The sequence below is a fragment of the Cibotium barometz genome, chromosome 14 (genome assembly GCF_041138505.1).
Source record: "Cibotium barometz isolate CiBa-2024 chromosome 14, ASM4113850v1, whole genome shotgun sequence".
NCBI classification, from domain to species: Eukaryota; Viridiplantae; Streptophyta; class Polypodiopsida; order Cyatheales; family Cibotiaceae; genus Cibotium; species Cibotium barometz.
The window spans coordinates 56,379,028-56,406,409 of NC_141059.1; the positions used below are offsets into that span (position 1 = coordinate 56,379,028).

A 27,382-nucleotide genomic window follows, 5' to 3' on the forward strand; every position below is an offset into this window, starting at 1 on the left:
CTCCAGGAGCGATTCTGATGCATTAGATGATAAACACTATTTTTACACATGATTAAAGGTGTTTTTTATTTCTCACAATTAGTGTGCTCAACTTCATTTATAAATGCATCAGAAATGATCCTGAGTGGCTGGGGGAGCAGTGCTAGAATAGTGCAAATTTTGAGCCTGCACCGTCGATACAGAGCCTAAATTCGCACTATTCTAGCATAGCTTCCCCAGTCCTCCAGGAGCAATTCTGGTGCATTGGATGATAAACACTATATTTTTACACATGATTAAAGGTGTTTTTATCTTATAAACTACTGTTTCTCACAATTAGTGTGCTCAACTTCATTATAAATGCATAAAATAATCATGAGTGGTAAGGAGAGAAGTGCCAGAACAGTGCAAATTTTAAGCCTACGCCTTGCAAAGGCCAAATTCGCACTGTTCTGGCACAACTTCCTCAGTCCTCCAGGAGTATTTCTGATGCCTTGGGTGACAAACTGGCACATGATAGACACTCCATGTTAAATCACTGAGACATTGTAAGAGAAACTTAAAATTTTAATTTTATCAAAAGGCTACGAAAATGAAAGCCAGATAGGCTTGTTTACAAAGGGAGGTTTGAAACAAAAGAGTTGCTTCAAAAAAAAGGTTAACATCTAAGATCTCTAGATCGTGTCTTGCTCGCCTTGAATGCGCCAAGCTAGTTGCATGTCCTTAGTAGATATGGTAATCCTCCTTGCATGTATTGCAAGGAGGTTTGTGTCTTCAAAAAGCCCAACAGTGTAAGCCTCGGAGGCTTCTTGCAATGCTTCAAGGGCAATCCCCTGCACACGGAACTCTGTTCATATCGTTGGAGAATCTCCTTCACTGTGCAAGCAAAAGGGGCTCTTCTTATCAGCAACTCAGTGATAAAACTTGATTTCTTGTAGAGCCCTATGCCCTTGGTGCATCCTTGTCCTTGGAGCTCTCTGTGTTGTGTTAGTGCGTTGGCGAGGTTGGGACTTCCTTTGCTTGAAGAGCTTGACCTTTCTATGCTTACGCGCACTTGTAGGAACCTCCTCTTGGTCTCTCTCATAGTATGAATCCTCCTCCTCCTGTTGCTGTGGTACCTGTGTATCAAGTTCCTCCCGGGTAGGTAGGGCACCCTGTCGTCCTGGTAGTAGGTTCTTGCCACCTATAGTGCTGCGCAATGTAGGAATGTTTTCACCAACCCAGTCGAACTGCTATCATTGGCCTCTCTGTCTTGATCTCTGGGGGGGTGGTTGCATTATGGGGTCTTCTTCACATGCTTACTTCCACTAGAAGGGCTTGCATGTGTGTGCACTGGAGGGTTGGACTCTGGTGATCCCATTGGGCGTGTCCTAGAATCCAAGGGGTCACTCTCTTCCGTGGTGTCGCCAGTATGTGGTCGTTGGGTGCTTTGCACTGTGTTTTGTGAAGGCATGGTAACACGTGCGATTTTCTTAGTGCGTGCCATATCCATGTATGATTATGCTAACGTGGTGATGTGCTGGTGTCCTTACGTAGGTGTCTACGTAGATCTTGAGCTCAAGCTCTCTAAAAAAGTGAAATGAAAATGAAGTGAGAGAAGGAACTATTAATAGTTTTTTTTAGGGGAAAAAAAACCTAACTAAACTTATTTTCTTAGCCTTATTACATCTAGATTTATGCTGGTGTGTGCACAACCCAACGCCTTGTGCTACTTTGATTCATAATACGAACCATGTTATTGAAATTTATCCAAAGCTGTTTGCGTATATTTACAAGTGCTGGCATTGGACAATCTACATTTGTGATGATTGCACACAGGTCTCTCTAGAGTTATGTAGGCATTGTGAATGCATAATCGATATGGCACTTAAGAAATCGATCAAAGATTCTCATGAATGCATGAAGTGTGCAAAAGTGAATATTCTTTAGTGGAAAATTAATGATGGGACTCCAATTTGAAATCCTGTTTGGCTCTCCTAGCATATCATGAGACATGACACCTTCCACCCATCTTGCATTTGGTTGTTCCTCATCTTCATCATCAGTTGACTCGGTTGGATCTACTGCATCTTCTTGTTGCTTCTTCCCTTTCTTGGGACCTTTCGACGAGGCATCCTTCCCAAACGAACCAACCTTCTGTATACCTTTTCCATTTGTCTTTTTCTACCTAGGAATATCACTTGATCTCCTCTACATAATTGTGCATTTCTTGATCTATTTGGCCAAGTGCATTAGGGTTTTGAGAAAGACGGGGTTTAGGGTAAAATTCTTGTGCATATGATGGGATTCTAATCATTCCCTTGCATATTGGTTGCATTGCCTCGAGCCTCTACTTTCTCTTTATCATTCCCACATATTTTCCTACTCAGTTTTACTCTATACATGCAAAAAATCCAACAATTAATCACTAATGCTTCTTGCATTGGTTTTGCCTTGGTGAGGGAATTGTTCATTTCTCTTTGGTTGGATGACTATTGCAAGGAGCATAATGCAAGCTTGATTACATGCCAGAGTTATATATGTGAGTACATGCTTTGAATTGTAAGAAATCAAACACTCTTCACATTGCTGGATTCTCAATCAAATTGTATAAGCTTATTTCAAACAAGCACTAGAATCTAGCATGTTGAGAGCGAGTTCTATTGCCCTCTGAGCCAGTTCCTTTGAGCAAACAAAAAAATCCAGCAGAGCGTGGCAAAGGAGACCCCAAAAAGAAGGGGGAGTTTAGAAATGGTGCCTCATTCTTCTGTTAAATTTCAATTTAAATTTTGACATCCAAAATCAATTCTAATGTGACCACCTGTTGCTCCGTATGTTCCGTCCCCTCAGACCTTGGGTCTCCAAACATTCTCCTTGCTATCGCCTCTGTATATCGGGAAGTTACCTTTAAAATATAGGAATTATTGTGGGATTTCTTGACTTTTCAATCCATAATCCTTCTTCCCTTGATCTCCTCTACACAATTGTGATTTTCTTGATCAATTTAGCCAAGTGCATTAGGGTTTTGAGAGAAGACGGGCTTTAGGGTAAAATTCTTGTGTATGTGATGGGGTTCTCATCATTCCCTTACATATTGGTTACATTGCCTTGAGCCTCTACTTTCTCTTTATTATTTCCATGAATTTTCCCAATCAGTTTCACTCTATACATGTAAAAAATCCAACAATTAATCACAAATGCTTCTTGCATTGGTTATGCCTTGGTGAGGGCAATGTTCATTTCTCTTTGGTTGGATGACTATTGCAAGCCTTGGAGCAAATTACAAGGAGCGTAATGCAAACTTGATTACATGCTAAAGTTGTATTCTGAGTACATGCTTTGAATTTTAAGAAATAAAACACTCTACTCTCTTCACATTGCTGGATTCTCAATCAAATTGTATAAGTTTATTCTAAACAAGCACTAGAATCTAGCATGTTGAGAGGGAGTTCTATTGTCCACTGAGCGAGTTCCTTTGAGCAAACAAAAAAATCTAGCAAGGCATGGCAAAGAGCAGGGCATGGGGTAAAGGAGACCCCAAAAAGAAGGGGGAGTTTAGAAATGCTGCCTCATTCTTCCGTTGAATTTCAATTTGAATTTATGACATCCAAAATCAATTCCAATGTAACCACCTGTTGCTCCGTATGTTCCGTCTCAGGTCTGGGTCTCCAACCATTCTCCTTGCCATCGCGTCTGGTTATCAGGGAAGTTACCTTCAAAATTAGGAATTATTGTGGGATTTCTTGACTTTCTAGTCCATAATCCTTCTTCCCTTGATCTCCACTACACAATTGTGTATTTCTTGAAAAATTTTGCCAAGTGCATTAGGGTTTTGAGAGAAGACGGGGTTTAGGTTGTGCATATGATGGGATTCTCATCATTCCCTTGCATATTGGTTGCATTGCCTCGAGCCTCTACTTTCTCTTTTCATTATTCCCCCACATTTTCCTAATTAGTTTTACTCTATACATGCAAAAAATCCAACAATTAATCACTAATGCTTCTTGCATTGGTTATGCCTTGGTGAGGGTATTGTTCATTTCTCTTTGGTTGGATGACTATTGCAAGCCTTGGAGCAAGTGTACAGGGAGCATAATGCAAGCTTGATTACATGCTAAAGTTGTAATGTGAGTATATGCTTTGAATTGTAAGAAATGAAACACTCTACTCTCTTCACATTGCTGGATTCTCAATTAAATTCTATAAGTTTATTCTAAACAAGCACTAGAATCTAGCATGTTGAGAGGGAGTTCTATTACCCTCTGAGCGAGTTCCTTTGAGCAAACAAAAAAATGTAGCAGAGCGTGGCAAAGGAGACACCAAGAAAAAGGGGGAGTTAAGAAATGGCGCCTCATTCTTTCGTTGAATTTCAAATTTAATTTATGACATCCAAAATCAATTCCAATGTAACCACCTGTAGCTCCGTATGTTCCGTCTCAGACCTCGGGTCTCCAACCATTCTCCTTGACATTGCCTCCTTCAAAATTAGGAAATACTCTGGAATTTCTTGACTTTTCAATCCATAATCCTTCTTCCCTTGATCTCCTCTACACAATTGTGCATTTCTTGATCAATTTGGCCAAGTGCATTAGGGTTTTGAGAGAAGATGGAGTTTAGGGTAAAATTCTTGTGCATATGATGGGATTCTCATCATTCCCTTGCATATTGGTTGCATTGCCTCGAGCCTCTACTTTCTCTTTATCATTCCCACACATTTTCCTACTCAGTTTTACTCTATACATGCAAAAAATCCAACAATTAATCACTAATGCTTCTTGCATTGGTTATGCCGCCTTGGTGAGGGAGGGCATTGTTCGTTTCTCTTTGGTTGGATGACTATTGCAAGCCTTGGAGCAAGTGTACAAGGAGCATAATGCAAGCTTGATTACATGCTAAAGTTGTAATGTGAGTACATGCTTTGAATTGTAAGAAATCAAACACTCTACTCTCTTCACATTGCTGGATTCTTCATCAAATTGTATATGTTTATTCTAAACAAGCACTAGAATCTAGCATGTTGAGAGGGAGTTCTATTGTCCTCTGAGCGAGTTCCTTTGAGCAAAGAAAAAAAATAGCAAGCATGGCAAAAGAGATCCCAAAAAGAAGGGGGAGTTTAAAAATGGTGCCTTATTCTTCCGTTGAATTTCAATTTTAATTTATGACATCAAAAATCAATTCCAATGTAACCATCTATTGCTCTGTATGTTCAGTCTCAGACCTTGGGTCTCCAACCATTCTTCTTGCCATCGCCTCTGTATATCGGGGAAGTTATCTTCAAAATTAGGACTTATTGTGGGATTTCTTGACTTTTCAATCCATAATCCTTCTTCCCTTGATCTCCTCTCCACAATTGTGCATTTCTTGATCAATTTGGCCAAGTGTATAAGAGGTTTTGAGAGAAGACAGGGTTTAGGTTAAAATTCTTGTGCATATGATGGGATTCTCATCATTCCCTTGCATATTGGTTGCATTTCCTCGAGCCTCTACTTTCGCTTTATTAGTCCCTCACATTTTCCTAATCAGTTTCACTCTATACATGCAAGGATTCGAACAATTAATAACAAATGCTTCTTGCATTGGTTATGCCTTGGTGAGGGCATTGTTCGTTTCTCTTTGATTGGATGACTATTGCAAGCCTTGGAGCAAGTGTACAAGGAGCATAAAGATTCACTAGTTATTAAATTCACCAGGTTGGATTGGATGTTAACTAGTGGAGGGAATCTTGCCATCCGGGGACGGATCTCTCTCGAGAATGCAACTTGATTACATGCTAAAGTTGTAATGTGAGTACATGCTTTGAATTGTAAGAAATCAAACACTCTACTCTCTTCACATTGCTTTCGTATAAGTTTATTCTAAACAAGCACTAGAATCTAGCATGTTGAGAGGGAGTTCTATTGTCCTCTGAGCGAGTTTCTTTGAGCCAAAAAAAAACATCTAGCAAGGCATGGCAAAGGAGACCAAAAAGAAGGGGGAGTTTAGAAATGGTGCCTCATTTTTCTGTTGAATTTCAATTTTAATTTATGACATCCAAAATCAATTCCAATATGTAACCACCTGTTGCTCCGTACATTCCGTGTCAGAACTTGGGTCTCCAACCATTCTCCTTGCCATCGCCTTTGTATATCGGGGAAGTTACCTTTGCATTATGGTTTTGAGAGAAGACGGGCTTTAGGGTAAAATTAGAAATCAAACACTCTACTCTCTTCACATTGCTAGATTCTCAATCAAATTGTATGAGTTTTTTTCAAACAAGCACTAGAATCTAGTATGTTGAGATCAAGTTCTATTTTCCTCTCAGCGAGTTTCTTTAAGCAAACAAAAAAATATAACAGAGCGTGGCGAAGGAGACCCCAAAAAGAAGGGGGAGTCTAGAAATGGCGCCTCTCTCATTCTTCCGTTGAATTTTAATTTTAATTTATGACATCCAAAATCAATTCCAATGTAACCACCTGTTGGTCCATATGTTCCGTCTCAGGTCTAGGTCTCCAACCATTCTCGTTGCCATCGCCTCTGTATATCCGGGAAGCTACCTTCAAAATTAGGAATTATTGTGGGATTTCTTGACTTTTCAATCCACAATCATTCTTCCCTTGATCTCCTCTACACAATTGTGCATTTCTTCATCAATTTAGCCAAGTGCATTAGGGTTTTGAGAGAAGACGGGGTTTAGGGAAAAATTCTTATGCATATGATGGGATTCTCATCATTGCCTTGCATATTGGTTGCATTGCCTCGAGCCTGTACTTTCTCTTTATCATTCCCACACATTTTCCTAATCAGTTTTACTCTATACATGCAAAAAATCCAATAATTAATCACTAATGCTTCTTGCATTGGTTAAGCCTTGGTGAGGGAATTATTCGTTTCTCTTTGGTTGGATGACTATTGCAAGCCTTGGAGTAAGTGTACAAGGAGCATAATGCAAGCTTGATTACATACTATAGTTGTAATGTGAGTACATGCTTTGAATTGTAAGAAATCAAACACTCTACTCTCTTCACATTGCTAGATTCTCAATCAAATTGTATAAGTTTATTCTAAACAAGCACTAGAATCTAGCTTGTTGAGAGGGAGTTCTATTGTCATCTGAGTGAGTTTCTTTGAGCAAACAAAAAAATCTAGCAGGGCGTGCCAAAGAAGACGCCAAAAAGAAGGGGGAGTTTAGAAATGGTGCCTCGTTCTTCAGTTGGATTTCAATTTTAATTTATGACATCCAACATCAATTCCAATGTAACCACCTGTTGCTCCATATGTTCTATCTCAGACCTTGGGTCTCCAAGCATTTTCCTTTGCCATCGCCTTTGCATTGCATATCAAGGAAGTTACCTTCAAAATTAGGAATTATTGTGGGATTTCTTGACTTTTCAATCAAGTGTACAAGGAGCATAATGCAAGCTTGATTACATGCTAAAGTTGTAATGTGAGTACATGCTTTGAATTGTAAGAAATCAAACACTCTACTCTCTTCACATTGCTGGAGTCTCCATCAAATTGTATATGTTTATTCTAAACAAGCACTAGAATCTAGCATGTTGAGAGGGAGTTCTATTGTCCTCTGAGCGAGTTCCTTTGAGCAAAGAAAAAAATCTAGCAAGCGTGGCAAAGGAGACCCCAAAAAGAAGGGGGAGTTTAGAAATGGTGCCTCATTCTTCCGTTGAATTTCAATTTTAATTTATGACATCAAAAATCAATTCCAATGTAACCACCTGTTGCTCCGTATGTTCCGTCTCGGACCTTGGGTCTCCAACCATTCTCCTTGCCATCGCCTCTATATATCGGGGAAGTTACCTTCAAAATTAGGACTTATTGTGGAATTTCTTGACTTTTCAATTCATAATCCTTCTTCCCTTGATCTCCTCTCCACGATTGTGCATTTCTTGATCAATTTGGCCAAGTGCATAAGAGGTTTTGAGAGAAGACAAGGTTTAGGGTAAAATTCCTGTGTATATAACGGGATTCTCATCATTCCCTTGCATATTGGTTGCATTTCCTCGAGCCTCTACTTTCTCTTTATCATTCCCTCACATTTTCCTAATCAGTTTCACTCTATACATGCAAGAATTCGAACAATTAATAACAAATGCTTCTTGCATTGGTTATGCCTTGGTGAGGGCATTGTTCGTTTCTCTTTAGTTGGATGACTATTGCAAGCCTTGGAGTAAGTGTACAAGGAGCATAAAGATTCACTAGTTATTAAATTCACCGGGTTGGATTGGATGTTAACCAGTGGAGGGAATCTTGCCATCCGGGGATGGATCTCTCTCGAGAATGCAACTTGATTACATGCTAAAGTTGTAATGTGAGTACATGCTTTGAATTGTAAGAAATCAAACACTCTACTCTCTTCACATTGCTGAATTCTCAATCAATTTGTATAAGTTTATTCTAAACAAGCACTAGAATCTAGCATGTTGAGAGGGAGTTTTATTGTCCTCTGAGCGAGTTCCTTTGAGGAAAAAAAACATCTAGCAAGGCGTGGCAAAGGAGACCCCAAAAAGAAGGGGGAGTTTAGAAATGGTGCCTCGTTTCAGTTGAATTTCAATTTTAATTTATGACATCCAAAATCAATTCCAATATGTAACCACCTGTTGCTCCGTACATTCCGTGTCAGACCTTGGGTCTCCAACCATTCTCCTTGCCCTCACCTTTGTATATCGGGGAAGTTACCTTCAAAATTAGAAATTAATGTGGGATTTCTTGACTTTTCAATCCATAATCCTTCTTCCCGTGATCTCCTCTACACAATTGTGCATTTCTTGATCTATTTGGCTAAGTGCATTAGAGAAGACGGGGTTTAGGGTAAAATTCTTGTGCATATGATGGGATTCTCATCATTCCCTTGCATATTGGTTGTATTTCCTCGAGCCTCTACTTTCCCTTTATCATTCTCTCACATTTTCCTAATCAGTTTCACTCTATACATGCAAGAACTCGAACAATTAATAATAAATGCTTCTTGCATTGGTTATGCCTTGGTGAGGGCATTGTTCGCTTCTCTTTGGTTGGATGACTATTATAAGCCTTGTAGCAAGTGTACAAGGAGCATAAAGATTCACTAGTTATTAAATTCACCAGGTTGGATTGGATGTTAACCAGTGGAGGGAATCTTGCCATCCGGGGACGGATCTCTCTCGAGAATGCAAGCTTGATTACATGCTAAAGTTGTAATGTGAGTACATGCTTTGAATTGTAAGAAATCAAGCTCTTTACTCTTTTCACATTGCTGGATTCTCAATCAATGTGTATAAGTTTATTCTAAACAAGCACTAGAATCTAGCATGTTGAGAGGGAGTTCTATTATCCTCTGAGCGAGTTCCTTTAAACAAAAAAAAAAACATCTAGCAGGGCGTGGCAAAGGAGATCCCAAAAAGAAGGGGGATTTTAGAAATGGTGCCTTGTTTTTCTATTGAATTTCAATTTTAATTTATGACATCCAAAATCAATTCCAATGTAACCACCTGTTGCTCCGTATGTTCTGTGTTAGACCTTGGGTCTCCAACCATTGTCCTTGCCATTGCCTTTGTATATCGGGGAAGTTACCCTCAAAATTAGGAATTATTGTGGGATTTCTTGACTTTTCAATCCATAATCCTTCTTCCCTTGATCTCCTCTACACAATTGTGCATTTCTTGATCTATTTGGCCAAATGCATTAGGGTTTTGAGAGAAGACGGGGTTTAGGGTACAATTCTTGTGCATATGATGGGATTCTCATCATTCCCTTGCATATTGGTTGCATCGCCTCGAGCCTCTACTTTCTCTTTTTCATTCCCACACATTTTCCTAATCAGTTTTACTCTATACATACAAAAAATCCAACAATTAATCACTAATACTTCTTGCATTGGTTATGCCTTAGGGAGGGCATTGTTCGTTTCTCTTTGGTTGGATGACTATTGCAAGCCTTGGAGAAAGTGTACAAGGAGCATAATGTAAGCTTGATTACATGCTAAAGTTGTAATGTGAGTACATGCTTTGAATTGTAAGAAATCAAACACTCTACTCTCTTCACATTGCTGGATTCTCAATCAAATTGTATACGTTTTTTTCAAACAAGCACTAGAATCTAGCATGTTGAGATCAAGTTCTATTTTCCTATGATCGAGTTCCTTTGAGCAAACAAATAAATCTGGTAGAGCGTTAACAAATGAGACCCCAAAAAGAAGGGGGAGTTTAGAAATGGTGCCTCATTCTTCCGTTGAATTTCAATTTTAATTTATGACATCCAAAATCAATTCCGATGTAACCACATGTTGCTCCGTATGTTTCGTCTCAGGTCTGGGTCTCCAACCATTCTCCTTGCCATCGCCTTTGTATATCTGGGAAGTTACCTTCAAAATTAGGAATTATTGTGGGATTTCTTGACTTTTCAATCCATTATCCCTCTTCCCTTGATCTCCTCTACACAATTGTGAATTTCTTGATCAATTTGGCCAAGTGCATTAGGGTTTTGAGAGAAGACGGAGTTTAGGGTAAAATTCTTGTGCATATGATGGGATTCTCATCATTGCCTTGCATATTAGTTGCATTGCCTTGAGCCTCTACTTTCTTATTATCATTCCCACACATTTTCTTAATCAGTTTTACTCTATACATGGAAAAAATCCAACAATTAATCACTAATGCTTCTTGCATTGGTTAAGCCTTGGTGAGGAAATTGTTTGTTTCTCTTTGGTTAGATGACTCTTGCAAGCCTTGGAGGAAGTGTACAAGGAGCACAATGCAAGCTTGATTACATGCTAAAGTTGTAATGTGAGTACATGCTTTGATTTGTAAGAAATCAAACACTCTACTCTCTTCACATTGCTGGATTCTCAATCAAATTGTATAAGTTTATTCTAAACAAGCACTAGAATCTAGCATGTTGAGAGGGAGTTTTATTGTCCTCTGAGCGAGTTCCTTTGAGCAAACAAAAAAATCTAGGAGGGCGTGGCAAAGAAGACACCAAAAAGAAGGGGGAGTTTAGAAATGGTGCCTCATTCTTCCGTTGAATTTCAATTTTAATTTATGACATCCAAAATCAATTCCAATGTAACCACCTGTTGCTCCGTATGTTCCATCTCAGACCTTGGGTCTCCAAGCATTCTCCTTTGCCTTTATTATTCCCATACATTTTCCTAATCAGTTTTACTCTATACATGCAAAAAATCCAACAATTAATTACTAATGCTTCTTGCATCGGTTATGCCTTGGTGAGAGCATTGTTCATTTCTCTTTGGTTGGATGACTATTGCAAGCCTAAGAGCAAGTGTACACGGAGCATAATGTAAGCTTGATTACATGCTAAAGTTGTATTGTGAGTATATGCTTTGAACTGTAAGAAATGAAACACTTTACTCTCTTCACATTGCTGGATTCTCAATTAAATTGTATAAGTTTATTTTAAACAAGCACTATAATCTAGCATGTTGAGAGGGAGTTCTATTGTCCTCTGAGCGAGTTCCTTTGAGCAAACAAAAAAATCTAGCAAGGCGTGGCAAAGGAGACCCCAAAAAGAAGAGGGAGTTTAGAAATGGTCCCTCAATCTTACGTTGAATTTCAATTTTAATTTATGATATCCAGAATCAATTCCAATGTAACCACCTGTTGCTCCGTATGTTCCATCTCAGACCTTGAGTCTCCAACCATTCTCCTTGCCATCGCCTCTGCATATAGAGGAAGTTACGTTCAAAATTAGAAATTATTGTGGGATTTCTTGACTTTTCAATCCATAATCCTTCTTCCCTTGATCTCTTGTACACAATTGTGCATTTCTTGATCAATTTGGCCAAGTGCATTAGGGTTTTGAGAGAAGACGGGGTTTAGGGTAAAGTTCTTGTGCATATGATGGGATTCTCATCATTCCCTTGCATATTGGTTGCATTGCCTCGAGCCTTTATTTTCTCTTTATCATTTCCACACATTTTCCTAATCAATTGTACTCTATACATGCAAAAAATCCAACAATTAATCACTAATGCTTCTTGCTTTGGTTATGCCGCCTTGGTGAGAGCATTGTTCGTTTCTCTTTGGTTGGATGACTATTGCAAGCCTTGGAAGCAAGTGTACAAGGAGCATAATGCAAGCTTGATTACATGCTAAAGTTGTAATGTGAGTACATGCTTTGAATTGTAAGAAATCAAACACTCTACTCTCTTCACATTGCTGGAGAATCTAGCATGTTGAGAGGGAGTTCTATTGTCCTCTGACATGAATGGTTTTAACTTAGAAGGATCATGTCACTTGGCATGGGCCTTCTCGTTCTCTATCACTAACTGCAATATTCATGTGTGTTGATGTAGATATTGCCCCACCGATTGCTGGCTTGTAGAATTCTCTGAGTTGTAATCTTGGAACCCATGTGCCCTCCAGATGGTCTCGAGTGTCTCTACAATCAACTGATTTGCAAGCTTCTCAAAGAACACAGCTTCAAACCACTATATTAGCTTCGAACAAGTCATGGTGTGATACTAGGACAGAGTCTCAAAAAATGGCATATCCACTAATGATAGCAAGTTCAAGTTGATCTTGGAACTACCATCGCCCACCAACTACAAAGGTGTGCAAAGGTTTATGGGTCATGTGGGTTATTATGGGACGCTTCATCATATTTTATGTGGAGATAGCCAGACTCTTGTATAAACTATTCATTGTCTTTGAGTGGACCAAGGAGTGTCAAGAGGCTTATGATTATCTGAAGCAAGCCTTGGCAAGTGCACCCATTTTACACCCCCCAATTGGGATCTTATATTCCACGTATACATCGATGCATCAAATTTTGCCATTGGTTGCGTGCTAGCCCAACCTGGTGAATTCAAGTTGGATTATCCAGTTTGCTTTGCTAGTCGTCAATTGAATGTGCAGAGGTGAACTACACCACTACCAAAAGAGAAGGATTGGCCATGGTCTATGCAGTCAAGAAATACCGACATTATCTCTTGGCTAACAAATTCATATTTTTTGTGGACCATCAAGCTAGACCATCAAGCTTTGCTATATCTGGTGAATAAACTTTGCACCATGGAAGGATGTTTTGTGGAAGACTTTAAAAATCATTATCGCTTGGTTGTAAAGGGTAAAGAAATGGCAGGATGTTTACTTTGGATGTGAGCATGCATGAGGTAAAAGAAATAACATTTGTGTATGGAACAGGTGTCATCCTAAATATTGCGTATGACATAAGCGCATTGGTCATGTGAATATATAGCGCATTGGTCATGTGAATATATAGCGCCTGAAGTCTATGCAAGCCCAAAATATTGTTGGCAGGTTTGCTAAAGTTTAAGGTTGATGGTATGCATAAAGTATGTGAAGCATGCCAGCTTGTTAAAAGAAGGCCAAACATGCTTTCCCACATGAAAAGCATGTCAATGCAAGGCCATTAGATGTTATACATTTAGATGTATGGGGACTGACCAAGATTGTAACAATTGCAGGTTGCAAGTATTATGTTACATTCATTGATGACCATACTAGGAAAGTGAGGTGTTTGTTCACTTTAAGAGGTTTAAAGACTTGGATAAGAAGGAAAAAGGCATGCAAATAAAATGCCTAAGATCAGATGGTGGGGGAGAGTATTTCTTCAATGAGTTCAGTGAGTTCTTGAGAAAGTAGGGAATCAAGAGAAATTTACATGCAGGTACACTCCACGACATAATGATGTTGCAGAAAGAGAAAATAGGCACATTGCAGAAGTGGCGCATGCCTTGATGGCTAAAAAGAATATGCCATATTATTTTTGGGTAGAAGTAGTAGCAACTGTGGTGTACATTATGAACTGGACACCCACTACAACTACTCATGGTATGATGCCTAAATAGAAGTTTACAGGCATAAGACCGGATCTGTCTCACTTGAAAGTGTTTGGATGTATTGCATATGTGCAGGTTCCTGTGATGAAGTAAGAACAAAGTTGGATCCAAAAGGCAGCGAAATGCATCTTTATTGGTCATGCTTTGGAGTAGAAAGATTATAAATGTTATAACCCTACCACTCGTGAGATGCAAGTAAGCAGAGATGCTGCCTTTGACCAAATGAGTAGCTAGTATACACCAACAGTGAAGGCAATAGAAGATGTAGAATGTAAGAAGTGATGATGCTGCACCACATGCAGAGTAGCAATCATAGGTGCTTAGTAGACCTAGAGAGTCCTCTAGCAGTGGATCCAATGTTAGTCCATGGTCAAGTAGGTTGAGGGGAGAGGTAGCCTGGTCCCTTCAAGGGTGAAGGGGAACAGTTAGGTGAAGTTGTAGAAAAGTGGATTGAGGCCATGGAGGAATGCTTTGATGTAACTAGCTACAATGAGAGAAGCAAGATGGCTCTCGCCAAGTTAAAGATTGTGGAAACGGCCAGGGTTGCGTGGAGGAATGCTTGCGAGACAAACCGTCTCGACCGAAATACCCAAACCTGGACTGATCTCAAAATTTACCTAAGGGGACGAGGTTCTGTCCTCTCGGCTTTTTAGAAACAAAGATGAACGAATTCTTAGAGTTAACCCAGGGGAGTAGAACTATTGAAGCATATCACCAAGCATTCGCCCTCCTCCTCAGATACTCGCCTCCGCTGGATGAAGAACAGCTGATGGCAAGGTTCATTCGGGGGGACTGAACGAACCTTTGAATATCCTGGTAAAGAATGCCAAGCCAGTTTCCATGGTCGAAGCAGTTCGGATGGCGAAGGATTTTGCCAAAGCCTTTGATGTCAAAGTTCCGCCAAAGCCAGTACCATTACCTTTCAGAAGGTTTTTATTCCTAGAAGATGATTCCAACCTTCCTCCACCTAAGAGATATCAGGGTCAAACCCAGGATATGGGAAGTTCCAGAATGGAAGAAATGTCCTTTTTCCAAAACTCAATCCCCTAGATTTCAACTTCAGAAGTTCCACCCTTGAACAAGAGAGTGAAATGCTATAACTGTCAAGGATTTGGACATCGCAGTATGGATTGCCCAACTCCTTTTGGATCAAGGTTTTCAGGGCAGGGAAATCAGGGATCAAGATTCCAGACTCTAGCCCCTTCCTTCCAGAGTAAACAGGGTTCTATCCGCCAAAATCAGGGAAATCCCAAAGGTAGTCCCTCTATCCAACCTGCAGTTTCAATCCAAAGTAATGCAAGACCTCCACCTCAGAATAGGGGAAGTCAAAAAGAGTTGTTCCCAAATCGGCCGTCCACTTCCAAGGCAGTAACGCTGGAAGTAATTGAAGAAGAAGAAGACGATGAAAGAGATCATACTCCACCTGCGAGATGAGGATATCTCGTGTTTTTTAAGTGGGGTAGAATGTAAGATTCCTCCCCAGCCTCTCAGAATGTCCAGTACCTTCCTCTGTAGTCAAATCCCTCTTCAGAAATATAAAAGATCTTGTTTATACCTGTTTTGGCCTAGAGAGAGAAAATATTTTAGAGAGAGAGGTTATTCAGATTTTGGATATTTTTGGATGGAAAAATATCTCTTCATATTTAAATAAGTTCCCCCGAAACAGAAGCTCAAAAAGATTTTCAGAATGTGCATTCGAAATAAATTATAATCTGTTCAAAAGGCCTTATCCTGGGAGTCCAGATTTTTTGAAAAATTTAAATTAAGGTTTTGAAGGGCCAATCAGATTCATCCAAATGTGTGGAAAAGATAAATGGAAGAAATAAAGAAAATCCCCTAAATAATGAGTAAATACTCACATAAGATGAAGAGTTGACTAAGGACAAGGTTATTAGTTAAAAAAGAGATATTTAGAAGAAATGATGCATTTTTGACACCTCAGTATAGGGGAATTTCCCTCATGAAGGAGGCACCTATTTCACTTGTGTGGGAGAGTTTTAAACTCCCAAACAATGAGATATTTTTATCTCTCTTCTCTCCTGTTTCAACTAGATCCAAAAAGTGAGCTAAACTGACCTAAAAATGGTCAAAAATTGACCAAACTGATCTGGAAAATTCTAGAATCAGTTTGCTTGGTTAGAGGCTCACTTTTTCCCATAAATAGAAGCCTTTCTCTTTGTTGAAGCTTAATAGTGTTTTTGCACTGTTACTCTACTTCTCCCCAGAGCTAAAAACTATGAATTTACTCATAATTCATTAGTTTTTGACCTTTCCCTATTCTAAAGATTGGTGGCCACTCTTGTTTCAAACAAGAGTAGATCCCTCAAACCATCAAGCCAAAGGAAAGCTCTCAAATTCTCCTTGTAGGTTGGAGATTCTTCTCTTTTCTATTTCATTTTATGGTTTTTATGATTTTTGTCTTCTCTAAAATGATTATGATGTTATGCCTCATTGAAAAAAGGCATTCCCTTCTCTTCTTTAGTAAATCCAACCATTCTTTATCCTAGATGAATGAGCAAACAAAAAAATCTAGCAAGCGTGGCAAAGGAGACTCCAAAAAGAAGGGGGAGTTTAGAAATGGTGCTCATTCTTCCGTTGAATTTCAATTTTAATTTATGACATCAAAAATCAATTCCAATGTAACCACCTGTTGCTCCGTATGTTCCGTCTCAGACCTTGGGTCTCCAACCATTCTCCTTGCCATCGCCTCTGTATATCGGGGAAGTTACCTTCAAAATTAGGACTTATTGTGGGATTTCTTGACTTTTCAATTCATAATCCCTCTTCCCTTGATCTCCTCTACACATTTGTGCATTTATTGATCAATTTGGCCAAGTGCATAAGAGGTTTTCAGAGAAGACAGGGTTTAGGGTAAAATTCTTGTGCATATGATGGGATTATCATTATTCCCTTGCATATTGGTTGCATTGCCTCGAGCCTTTACTTTCTCTTTATCATTCCCACACATTCTCCTATTCAGTTTTACTCTATACATGCAAAAAATCCAATAATTAATCGCAAGCGCTTCTTGCATTGGTTATGCCTCAGCGCCAGATCAAGACTCAAATCTTCCATATCCGCCACCCATGTTCAACAACAACCATCGATGAATTGAGTGCTCTAAAACTCATTGGAATGCACGAATCAATGCCAGCCACGTGATCAAAGTCCATATCGCCTCTCGTGGATGACGGGAGGAGGGTAAAGGGCCTTTTTTTTTTTGGGTTCTAGAGGAAGCCGTCTTCCTGTTCGTCTCTCGCTGCTCCCCCCCCCCTCCTCTCTCTCTCTCTCTCTCTACACTACTAAAGGTTTTTGTTCAGTCGTTCATTCAGCAGCGGTTGCAGCAGCTGCTTTGAAGGAGGAAGGCCTCTCCATCTCGGTACCGCTGGCTCTACGATGCTTGGTTGCTAGAAAGGGTTCAAGCTCTCTGTTTTTTCCCCGCCATGGCTGCAGCAGGTATGTCGACAGTTGGCCCTATACCCAGAGCGTACGTGGCAGATACACATGCCCCTTCTCAGGAAAGTGGCACTTTCAAGCTCAGAGCGATGGCGCTTCCGGCTCTAAACACATCGCTCAGCTCGCATTCAAGGAAGCCGCGGCAACATTCGCTCTGGACCGGCGATGCTAGGGCTCGCAGGATTACCAGGTTATTAGAGACGAGCTCGGGTAGGATGGTTTCTTTGTCTTGCTCCATCAATGGGCCAGGCGGCACATCATCATCGTCGTCGTCATCATCATCGTCGTCGTCATCTTCTCCTTCTGTTCCGGAGGGAGGCTCACAATCGAGAGATGGTTATGGCGATGATTTTCCCGCCATCTGGGAGCTGCAGCTGCTACAGGCTGTTGCTGCACGAATCGGGGATTCGCTGCGCGATATCCTAAGCAGTGCCAGCAGGAGGTTGCAGACCTACTTTGACAGATACAGTAAGCCGAAATCAGATCAGGTGGATGAGGCGGAGCCAGAGAAGCCAGCTGTGCAGAAGGAGGAATGGGACTGGGTGCGATGGCGGGAGCACTTTGTCCATGTGGAAGAACAAGAGAAGCTGGCATCCATTCTCAAGGCATTCCAAGATTTGCCACAAACTTCTTGCTTGAACATATGTGCATGTTTGAATGGTTGTCTTGTGTTCATTCTGTAATGTTTTCTGGTTCAAATCATGCTTAACAACACCTGGGAGTTTCTTCTTGCAGTTTCGTTTAGAAGGTGCAGTCTGTGATGAAGATTTCAGAGAAGCTGCACGGTTGAAAAGTGCTCTTAGAGCAGCAACTGCGAATGACCCAGTTTCTGAAGTTCTTGCCGAATTGAAGGTACCCATGTGGTATTTTTGCACTTTCTTCCGGATGAGGCATCATGTGAATGATGCCTTGAAATTTTGTATTCTTGTGGTTTCAGAAAGCGTTGGAGGAGGAAAGTTACGAACATGCCACAAGGCTTAGAGATGAAGCTGCAGCTGGCCTGGTAGGCTTTGTGTTGTTTTGAGACATGAAAGTTTAAGGTCACCTAACGACTTGGTTTTCTTTTTGAATTTAGCAATTTTGCATATAAACTGAGACCTCCAGACAAAGTATTGTTGAGGTCAAAATAGACATGCTCACTTTGTGCAGGTAGGATGGTGGGTAGGATTAGCGGAAGGTGAAAATGATCCTTATGGCCGGATTATCAACATTAGTTCCTCGTATGGAAGATTCATAGCGAAGGGCTACACAGCAAGGCAGGAGGGGTTAAAGTTCATTTTGTGTTGTAGTTAATTTTCACTTAGATCATGCGAAATGTCTGTTGCTGACAGTGAGCCGTTGCTTTCAGGCAATTGGCAGCTGCATCTTCAGGCACTCCATTGTTTGAAGTGTTTATACGGAAAGACCCTGAAGGCTATTATCAACAGGTCAACAATTTGGAATCATGACATGGGACTAATTGGAGCCTAAAGGCTACCTGAATGGCTGACTTGTTTTTTTCCCCTTGGCTGATGGCAGGCAGTGTACTTGCAACGAGGAGGAGTTGGAGAGTCTGCACTTGGGACTCCAACCTCGATTGATGTTAACATTGATGTCAACATTGTGGACATGAATGCGTCGACTGAAGATGGGAAGGAGATAAAGGCTAAAGATTTGACGGAAGCTTTTGGAGACGAAAAAGGAAAGACTGGAGATGCGGCTGTCTCGGATGATGGACTAAGCAGCATTATAAATTTTCTTAAAGATCGGATACCTGATGTGAAATTAAAGGTCTTTAGAGTGATTGCTCAAAATGGCGAGGACATCCCGAAGATTGTTGAACAAATTTTGGAAGAGGTTGAAACACAAGAAGGTGAAGGTGCAAAGGGCCACAAGGAGGTTGAGCAGCCTACTGAAGACGTCCTGCAAGAATCAAAAGATGAAGCTGGAGACAACGGCGAGTCAGTGCAGGAATTGCAGAAGGAGATACCCGTTAGGTTGATTGTAGGCGGAATGCTGCAAAATGCTGCAGAAGACAAACTTCCAAAATCTCCTACAAGAATACAGGCAAGGATTGAAACTCGAAGTCGGGATTCCTTTCTCTTTCACATCGAAGAAATTCCAGCACAACAATTGCCATCCAAAGAATTGTTGCCTTCATTGAAAGTTGCTACTATTATGACGCAAGCGTCGGCAGATGTTCCTCCAGAAATTGCAAAAGTAGTTTCAAATCTTGAGAAAATTCCAGTGAAGGCAGGGCTTTCTGAATCCTTACAACATATGGAATTGCAATTGTGCTAGATGTATATGTATGGTGATTCAAGTTTGATCTTTGCAACTAGTTTAACATTTCAAAAGTTATATTGTGGCTCTTTAAACATCATCTGCTATTGATAACTCAACAATGCAAGTTCTAGGTCTAAGTGGTGGTCTATATAGTGAACATGATTTAATGACCTAGGTAGTTTCTAGAAGACTAGCTAGTTATGAGGAGAGCCTCTTTGTATGAGGGGTTTAAGTGTGGCACCTGACACTTTCAGCATCTAAGTATGAGTTCAGTATTTGATGCATTTATATAGTTTACAAATCATTGGGTGAGGCTAAAGTAGTTGATCGGAGGTTACTGTAGATCATGGCTGGGTTGTCAACTCAAATGTTTTATTAACCCTCACTTTTTATGAAAGTATTATTCGAGCTAAAATCTTTGGTGAATCCTTTGTTAGTGGAAAAAGGCTTTTTTTTTTTTTGATGCAGCTTAAGAGGTGGCTTGACATTTTGTGTAAATGGGGGTTAGGATTCTCTGTTTATAAGAGGGTATTTTCTCAAGAAACTTTGCTCAACAGAACAATTGTACATGAGGGTAGAAGTGATTATTCCTGAAATAGCAGGAACTATTGAAGTTTTTTTTTCTAAATTCTGTACTTGAGCCTTTGCTCTGAAATATATTTGCCTGTGGCAGGAAGACTTGGCTTTGTTAAGTTTTTTCTAGAGCTTTTTTCATACATGATCATTGTGCTCAAATCCAATCCTCGGCTATTTGATTTGCTAGAATACCTTTTAACATGAGAATCCCACTTGCAATTGGTCACATTATCTCATTCCCTTGACTCCCCTAATGCTTGAACTTCTAGTGTATGTCAAGTAAGGTCGATGGTATGTTTTGTTTGTTTTACTTTAATACAAATCAAATTTAGTTGAACTATCGTGTTTGTGTAGGTATCTAAGGATATGGGAGAGTTTCTTAAGCTTGCTGTTAGCCAAGTGCAAAGACGACGTGGGCTGTCCAAGTGTACTTCTTTTGAGCGCATCAAATTGATGGGCTCTTATACAGACCCTCTGGCAGGTGAGTCTATTATCCATTATATGGGAATTGTCAAGAACTGAAATCAGAAAAATGTTTGATGGGAAGTTTCAAATTTGTTTGTCTTGGTTTATGCTTTTGGGCAATTGTGAATACTAAGGGTATATAAACAGGGCGTAAGAATAAGGGTTACATGAAAGAGTAATTGTCTTCAGTTTGAGGTCAAAATTTAAAAATCAAGTGACCTATTGACTAGTCAAGAAGGTAAGTGTGTGGGGCCAGCCATCCCCTTAGTACTTACAGGAGGCTAATTTTTGTCACAAAAAGGGCTCAGTCCACACTTGAACTTTGTTCATATGTCTCTTGTCCTATGGTTCCTCCCTTTTGACCATCAGGGCTATTTGATGGTTGCCGCAGGCTGACATGACATGCTTGGTGTCGGGTATGGACTGAAAGGGTCAAGGCCCTTATGGGCTTTACCCAATGTCACCAATTACATGACAAGGATCACACCATGATAATAATAACATGACTCATACTTAGTAGCACAAGCCCTCGGCATAAAGCCATTGTTGACCTAATGGTGTTATTGAGACCAGGAAGTACTGCTTGCACAATTGCTCGGCCCTGAAGCCACAGAAACCTAAGGTTATGAACAAGATACGAATGACATGAAGTTAACAAGGCATGAAAGGAGATGTATCCCTCTTGAAGCCTGCGTAGTGGTCAAGATCCTCAAGGGCCTTTTTGATGTTGGATATCACCCTTCCTTGAGGGCATTCTTGTTGTTGCTGGATTTCAAAGAATAGATAGTTGTGACCTTGACTTACCACATGATAGAAGCTAGTCATTTGTTCTGAATAAATAATGGCTTGAAACCACTAATGACCATACCTTGTGGAATGTGATTTCGAAACATTCTCTGCCACAAGCTATATTTGTAGATCGATGTTGGTGGAGAACTTTACACCATGAAGGCATTCTATCTTGTCATCCATCTGTTGCAAAGGATATCATCCTTAATAATCATTTTGTAAAGACCTTTGTAATCCAAGCATAATTGCATGATTTTATCGTGCTTTCCCACAAAAATCCGATACACGAGTTGAATTATATTGCACTGGAATGTCGTTCATATTGAACGAAACTGTATGAAACTTGCACGAAAGGTTTGATTGATTTCCACACCCTTTTTCAGGCTACATTTTTCTTTAAAACTGGGCTCAAAATTGGAGTAAGATATAGCATATTCAGTCTGAACGCATGAATTCGAGGCTACAGTTTTGTTGAACCTTTGGATCGTCAATGTTAGGGAGCCAATGTGGCTACATAGGATTTGGTAATTTAATTTGTTGATCATGAATGTGATTGATGAATGATGAATGTTGGCTTAGTCAGTGATGGATGTTCAATGCTGAATGTTTCTTTGCTTTAAAGTATTGTGAGACTGCAAAAAACTTAGTTTTGCATGTAACCTTTACCCCCCATTTTGTACAAAGATTTTATGAAGTGTTTTATACAAGTTTGAAACTTAGGAAGCTTGTATGAAAAGCCTACCATGAAACACGTTTCCAAAATTCCTAACAATATGCTTTTCATGAAAATTTTATTGGCAATATATTTCCCATCCAGGTATGTTATGAAATCTTCCTCGCTACTTTATCCATTTTTTAAATTCTCGTTCTGTTTGGATTCTTAAAATTGGCAGGGCCAATGGAGTGTCTCAATCTTATGGTTTGTTCTTCTATGAGGAGGTAATCCATAAGGTAGCTTAGAAGAAAATACACTTTAAAGTTCAATATGTAACCCTCCCTTCTTTGATACCTCAAGAGGTTGGGATTGAGGTTTTATTGATGCCACTTCCTTGATTGAGTATCAAATGATTCTCAATAGAGTTTTCGTCCCCGGTTGAGTCTACAACCATGCATTACGGTTGAAAAACCTTGAACCTTGTATGGATGCCTCTATATGGGCTGATTTCCACGGTTTAGGTTTGCTGACCGTGAGTTTTTTTATACATTTCGTCTCTTAAACATGCATGAATATGAAGGTTTTGGGTTATCAACTTCTGAAGTATCACATGTCGTAACTAAAAAATTAGATTTAGTACAGAATGACAAGCATCACAATCTAAACAATTAATTGAAGAATTTCACTCGCAAAGAATTAACATAAACAAAATAGACTTTTTACAAGACTACACATCATTAAAAGTCTGTATCCCTATGAAGAGTGGTTCCATTCTTGCCCATGTGTAAGGATCGAGAATCCTTTGGACTAACTATATCAAGGGCAGTGGAGAAAAGAAGACTTGACCATCATTTGCCATCTTGTATTGTTTTTATGCACCTCGTGCGCGATAGGAGCGAATTGAGTTCTGTCAAGCCTTTGTGCAAGGAGCTCTAGATCTTTGAATCTAGCCTCATGCAAAAACGTAAGAGAGAAGAAGAACTCAAAAATAGCTAAAATAAACCTACCTTGGCATACCATGTTTAACCACCCAACCATTATATATACTGTCACCAATTGGCTGACCATTTGGTCCATCTCCAGTTTTTGCGTCTCGTTCACTTGAGGCCAGGCCGGTGTCTCATGTGAAGAGGCCAGTATTTTGCTGACATGGACGAGAGCCAGACTGGTGCCATCCGTGTGTTAGCAGGATGGTGTCGTATGGACGGGAGCCAGACCGGTGCCACCTGTGTATGACCTGGACTGTGTTCGACCCATGGGATTGTCACGCCATGGAAGAGCCAGTATTCGTGCCGTGTCTTACCTATGGGACTGTCACTCCATAGGGAGGCTCGTGCCTGGAACTGTGTCTTACCTATGGGACTGTCACTCCATAGGAAGACTAGGTTTTTATGTTTTACGTCGTGCCATTTTTTGTGCCGACAGATATTTTGTACTTGTTCCATGAACGGGAGATATGTCCATGATACTATTTGCACATGCACTCATGTTCTGCATGTTTGAAACTGTTTTCGCATGACTTGTATTTTTGTGTTTGCCTGTTTGACGTGTTACTTACTGAGCGGGGACGCTTGCCAGTGAGTCATGAAGTCTGCTCTGTCTTCTGACGAGTTTCGGTGCATGTGAACAGGTGGTAAGTATATTGCACATGTTGTTTTGATATTTCATATTTTAACCCTTTGGAAGTGCCAAATTCGAGGGGTCCATCTAGTGACTCTCGTGGTTCTGACGCTCTGCGAGGAAGGCACAAGCCCCTTGAAAGGGTTAATGATAGTGAATCAAAGGGTCAACTGTCTCCAGGAAAGACAGTTATGCTTGAACAAGAGCCTGATGCAATGAGGGCTGAAATGGAACATATGAGAAAACTTTTGCAGGAACACAGAACTCATTTGGTCACAGTGTTCGAAGAGTTGCGGAAACATAAACTTTTCATTAATGCCAAGAAAAGTGAGTTTTTCCTTTCAGAGATTCATTATATGGGACACATTGTATCCAAGGATGGAGTTACAATGGATCCTGCAAAGATAGAAACCATTCGGAATTCGCCCGAATTGCAAAACGTACATCAAGTACGTAGTTTTCTGGGATTATGTTCGTATTACAAGCGTTTCATAAGGCATTTCGCTATGATTGCTACTCCTCTACATGATCTCACAAAAAAGAAAATCACTTTTAAATGGACTTCAAAAGAACAGGATGCTTTTTTTGCAGCTCAAGCATGCTATTATATGTGGTCCAGTATTGATTGGTCCTGACTTGCACAAGTCATTCGTAGTTGAATGTGATGCTTATGGTGATTGTATAGGAGCTGTCCTAAATCAAGAAGGGCATGCAGTTGCATACGAGAGCCGTCGTTTGCATGATGCTGAGCTTCATATGGATATCTATGAGAAAGAGCTCTTGGCTGTAATTCATGCTTTAAAGATGTGGAAACATTATCTTCTTGGGGCTGAATTTGTAGTCAAGACAGATCATCAAAGCTTGAGATACTTTCTATCTCAAACAAAGCTTTTAGAGAAGCAGATGAGAATGGCAAATTTTCTTTCCATGTTTCATTTTCAGATTGTGCATACTCCAGGAAAGAAAAATGTGGTGGCCGATGCATTATCCAGGAGGTCTTATGTAGCTGCAGTCTCAGTGGCCTCTCATGGGGACTTATCTGCTATGGGAGATTTGTATCATTTGGATGCTGATTTTTGCCATATATGGACTGATTTGATGGCTGGTTATTCACATGCCTCTTATGTTATCAACGAGGGTTATCTTATGAAGGATAATTGCCTATGTGTGGTGAAGGATTTGCGTCCAAAGGTTATGGACGAATGTCATGCTCCGCCTTATGCTGGTCATAGAGGTATCATGCCTACTACACGCATGATTCAGAGGTATTTCTTTTGGCCGAGCATGCGTAAAGACATTGATGCTTATGTGCGTGCATGTATTACTTGCCAAAAGGTAAAATTTGATAGGAAAAAACCTCCAGGTTTGCTTCAGCCATTGCCTATTCCCTCGCAACCTTGGGAAAGTATTACTATGGATTTTATTATGGACTTGCCTAGATCCTAGCATGGGAATGATGCTATTTGGACCGTTGTGGACAGGTTTAGCAAGCAAGCTCATTTCTTGCCCGTCAAGAAAACCATTAAAGCTGATCATATGGTAAAGCTTTTTCTTGCTAATATTTTTAAGCATCATGGTATGCCTAAATCCATTGTTGGGGATAGAGATCCCAGGACTACAAGCCTCTTTTGGAGGGCTTTTATTTGATAATATGGGTACTAAGCTTGAGTTTTCATCAGCTTATCATCCCCAAACGGATGGCCAAAGTGAAGCTGCAAATTCAGCCGTGTTGGATTTATTGAAGTGTTATGTGGCGGATCAAAAGATTGCAAGGGAGAAGTATCTTCCACTTGTTGAGTTTGCCTACAACAATACAATCCATGCCTCCACGGGAAAGGCTCTGTTTGAGATTATTTATGGCAGAGTGGTATTGCCACCCATCCTTCGTACAAAGGATGAGATTTTTGCAGCTGAGGAATATGTTCGAGACTTGGATGTAGCTTTTGGTCAGGTGCGGACAGCCATTGCAAGATCTCAAGATAAGCATAAAATGGCTGCTGACAAGCATAGAAGGGACATGCAAGTCAAAGAAGGTGATTGGGTTTTGCTGAAATTTGAGAAAGCTAGGCTTCGGAAGAGGCCAGGACGAGAAGGATCATATCCTAAGCTTTCTCCTCGCTATTATGGACCCTTCAAGGTGATTTAGAAGATCAATGAAGTGTCCTACAGGCTTGCTTTACCTAGTCATTGGAAGATTCACAATGCTTTTCATATGAGTCTATTTCGGAAATATGTGGGGCCATATCCTGACGAGCCTGTGATGACAGAAGATCCGCCAGAGATTAAAGAGCTTGAGGAGATCCTCCAGCTAGAACAGATTGTTTTTCACAAGGAGAGAAAGCTACCTGCAGGAAAGCTTTCTAGGAGATACCTTGTGAAGTTTAAAAATTATTTGCCTATTGATGCGAAGTGGGTAAATGAGGATTATTTTGTTGATTACCCACAGTTGTTGCAGGCATATCTTGAGGCTTTTCAGTTGAGGACAACTCTTTAGAAGCCCGAGGGAATGTCACCAATTGGCCGACCATTTGGTCCATCTCCAGTTTTTGCGTCTCGTTCACTTGAGGCCAGGCCGGTGTCTCATGTGAAGAGGCTAGTATTTTAGTGAATTTTCAGATTTAAATAAAGTATTTTGTGATAAATCTGCTAAGGGACTCTCTCCACGGCAACACCCGTTCGGTGCCGGGTAGTCCAAGCTATTGGAGAACCTCGGTCCAAAGGTGCTGAGATCGGGAGAGCCAGGCGTTAGTACGAGAGCGCCTGTTTGTGCGTGGTCTTGGAACACCAGTTGGGCGCTCTCCGCGGAGTCCAGTGTAAGCACAGGACCGTAGAGACTGGACCACGCTAGTGGTCGTTCTGCTTCGAATATCTACTTCGAGCTATTTGTTTGGTACTGTATTCATTTGTACATGGACATCATCTGGTTCTTGGAACCCATGGAGCATTGTATTTGTTAAATACTCCCAATAAATATATCATATATTGAGGGGGGGTCGGCCCGTTCCGGCCCCAGTGCATTGTATTTGTTAAATACTCCCAATAAATATATCATATATTAAGGGGGGGGTCGGCCCGTTCCGGCCCCAGTGCTGGTGTCCATTTATCTCATTTCATTTCATTTCAATTTCAAGTTGTTATTAAGTTGTCCATTTCAAATTGTGGTATTAAGTTGTGCTATTACGCGTGTGGGTGTCCAACGGAGTCTTTCCCACTTGACGGGATCGGTTTCATATACCATTGATCCCGGGCGTCCATTGTGTACCTTACCAGCCACATACCATACTCACATGTCCCCCGTGTCCTCGCTCGTACCCCCATGCTACACATCATCGAGTCTTTGGCCTACAACCGTCACCCATGAACGTTACCCGTTCACACTTGTGCAATAGAATGACGCCATTAGCTTTCCCACGCAATGCCCGTGTGTCCCACGCATTACTAGCATGTAAATCCCGTGTATTAGTGTGTACGCGTCCCACATGTAAGGGTCGTAACATTCTTTTCCCCTTTTAGGAATCATCGGCCTCGATGACAAACTGAGGATAACACTTACGAAAGTGAAACTATACTTCCCACGTTACATATGTGAAGGGACGTCCTTTCCATTTTACAAAGAACTCCTGAAGAGTATGATTTCGCAATCGTCTTTCTCTTTGTTCTAGGGTCTGTTTTGGTCCATGATCTTCTTGACCAGGTTCCTGCAAAGCAATCATACCATCAACTAAATTACCACCATCGTGAAGATAATGCTTCAATCGACTCACATGAAATACTCGGTGGACACGATAGCCTTGTAGTAAGTTTAA

General features: G+C 40.5%; 1 protein-coding gene across 1 annotated transcript in view; it reads left to right on the forward strand.

Moving 5' to 3' along the window:
* Positions 1-16,899: 16,899 nt before the first annotated feature.
* The window catches only part of LOC147632230 (protein EXECUTER 2, chloroplastic-like), a 64,321-nt gene continuing 53,838 nt past the window's right edge, over positions 16,900-27,382 (forward strand). The window contains exons 1-7 of the mRNA XM_086808906.1: positions 16,900-17,811; positions 17,942-18,058; positions 18,144-18,209; positions 18,356-18,462; positions 18,555-18,633; positions 18,725-19,438; positions 20,402-20,528. Of these exons, the coding sequence (XP_086665032.1) occupies positions 17,194-17,811; positions 17,942-18,058; positions 18,144-18,209; positions 18,356-18,462; positions 18,555-18,633; positions 18,725-19,438; positions 20,402-20,528 (1,828 nt within the window). The 5' untranslated portion in view covers positions 16,900-17,193. The remainder of the gene's footprint in view (positions 17,812-17,941; positions 18,059-18,143; positions 18,210-18,355; positions 18,463-18,554; positions 18,634-18,724; positions 19,439-20,401; positions 20,529-27,382) is intronic.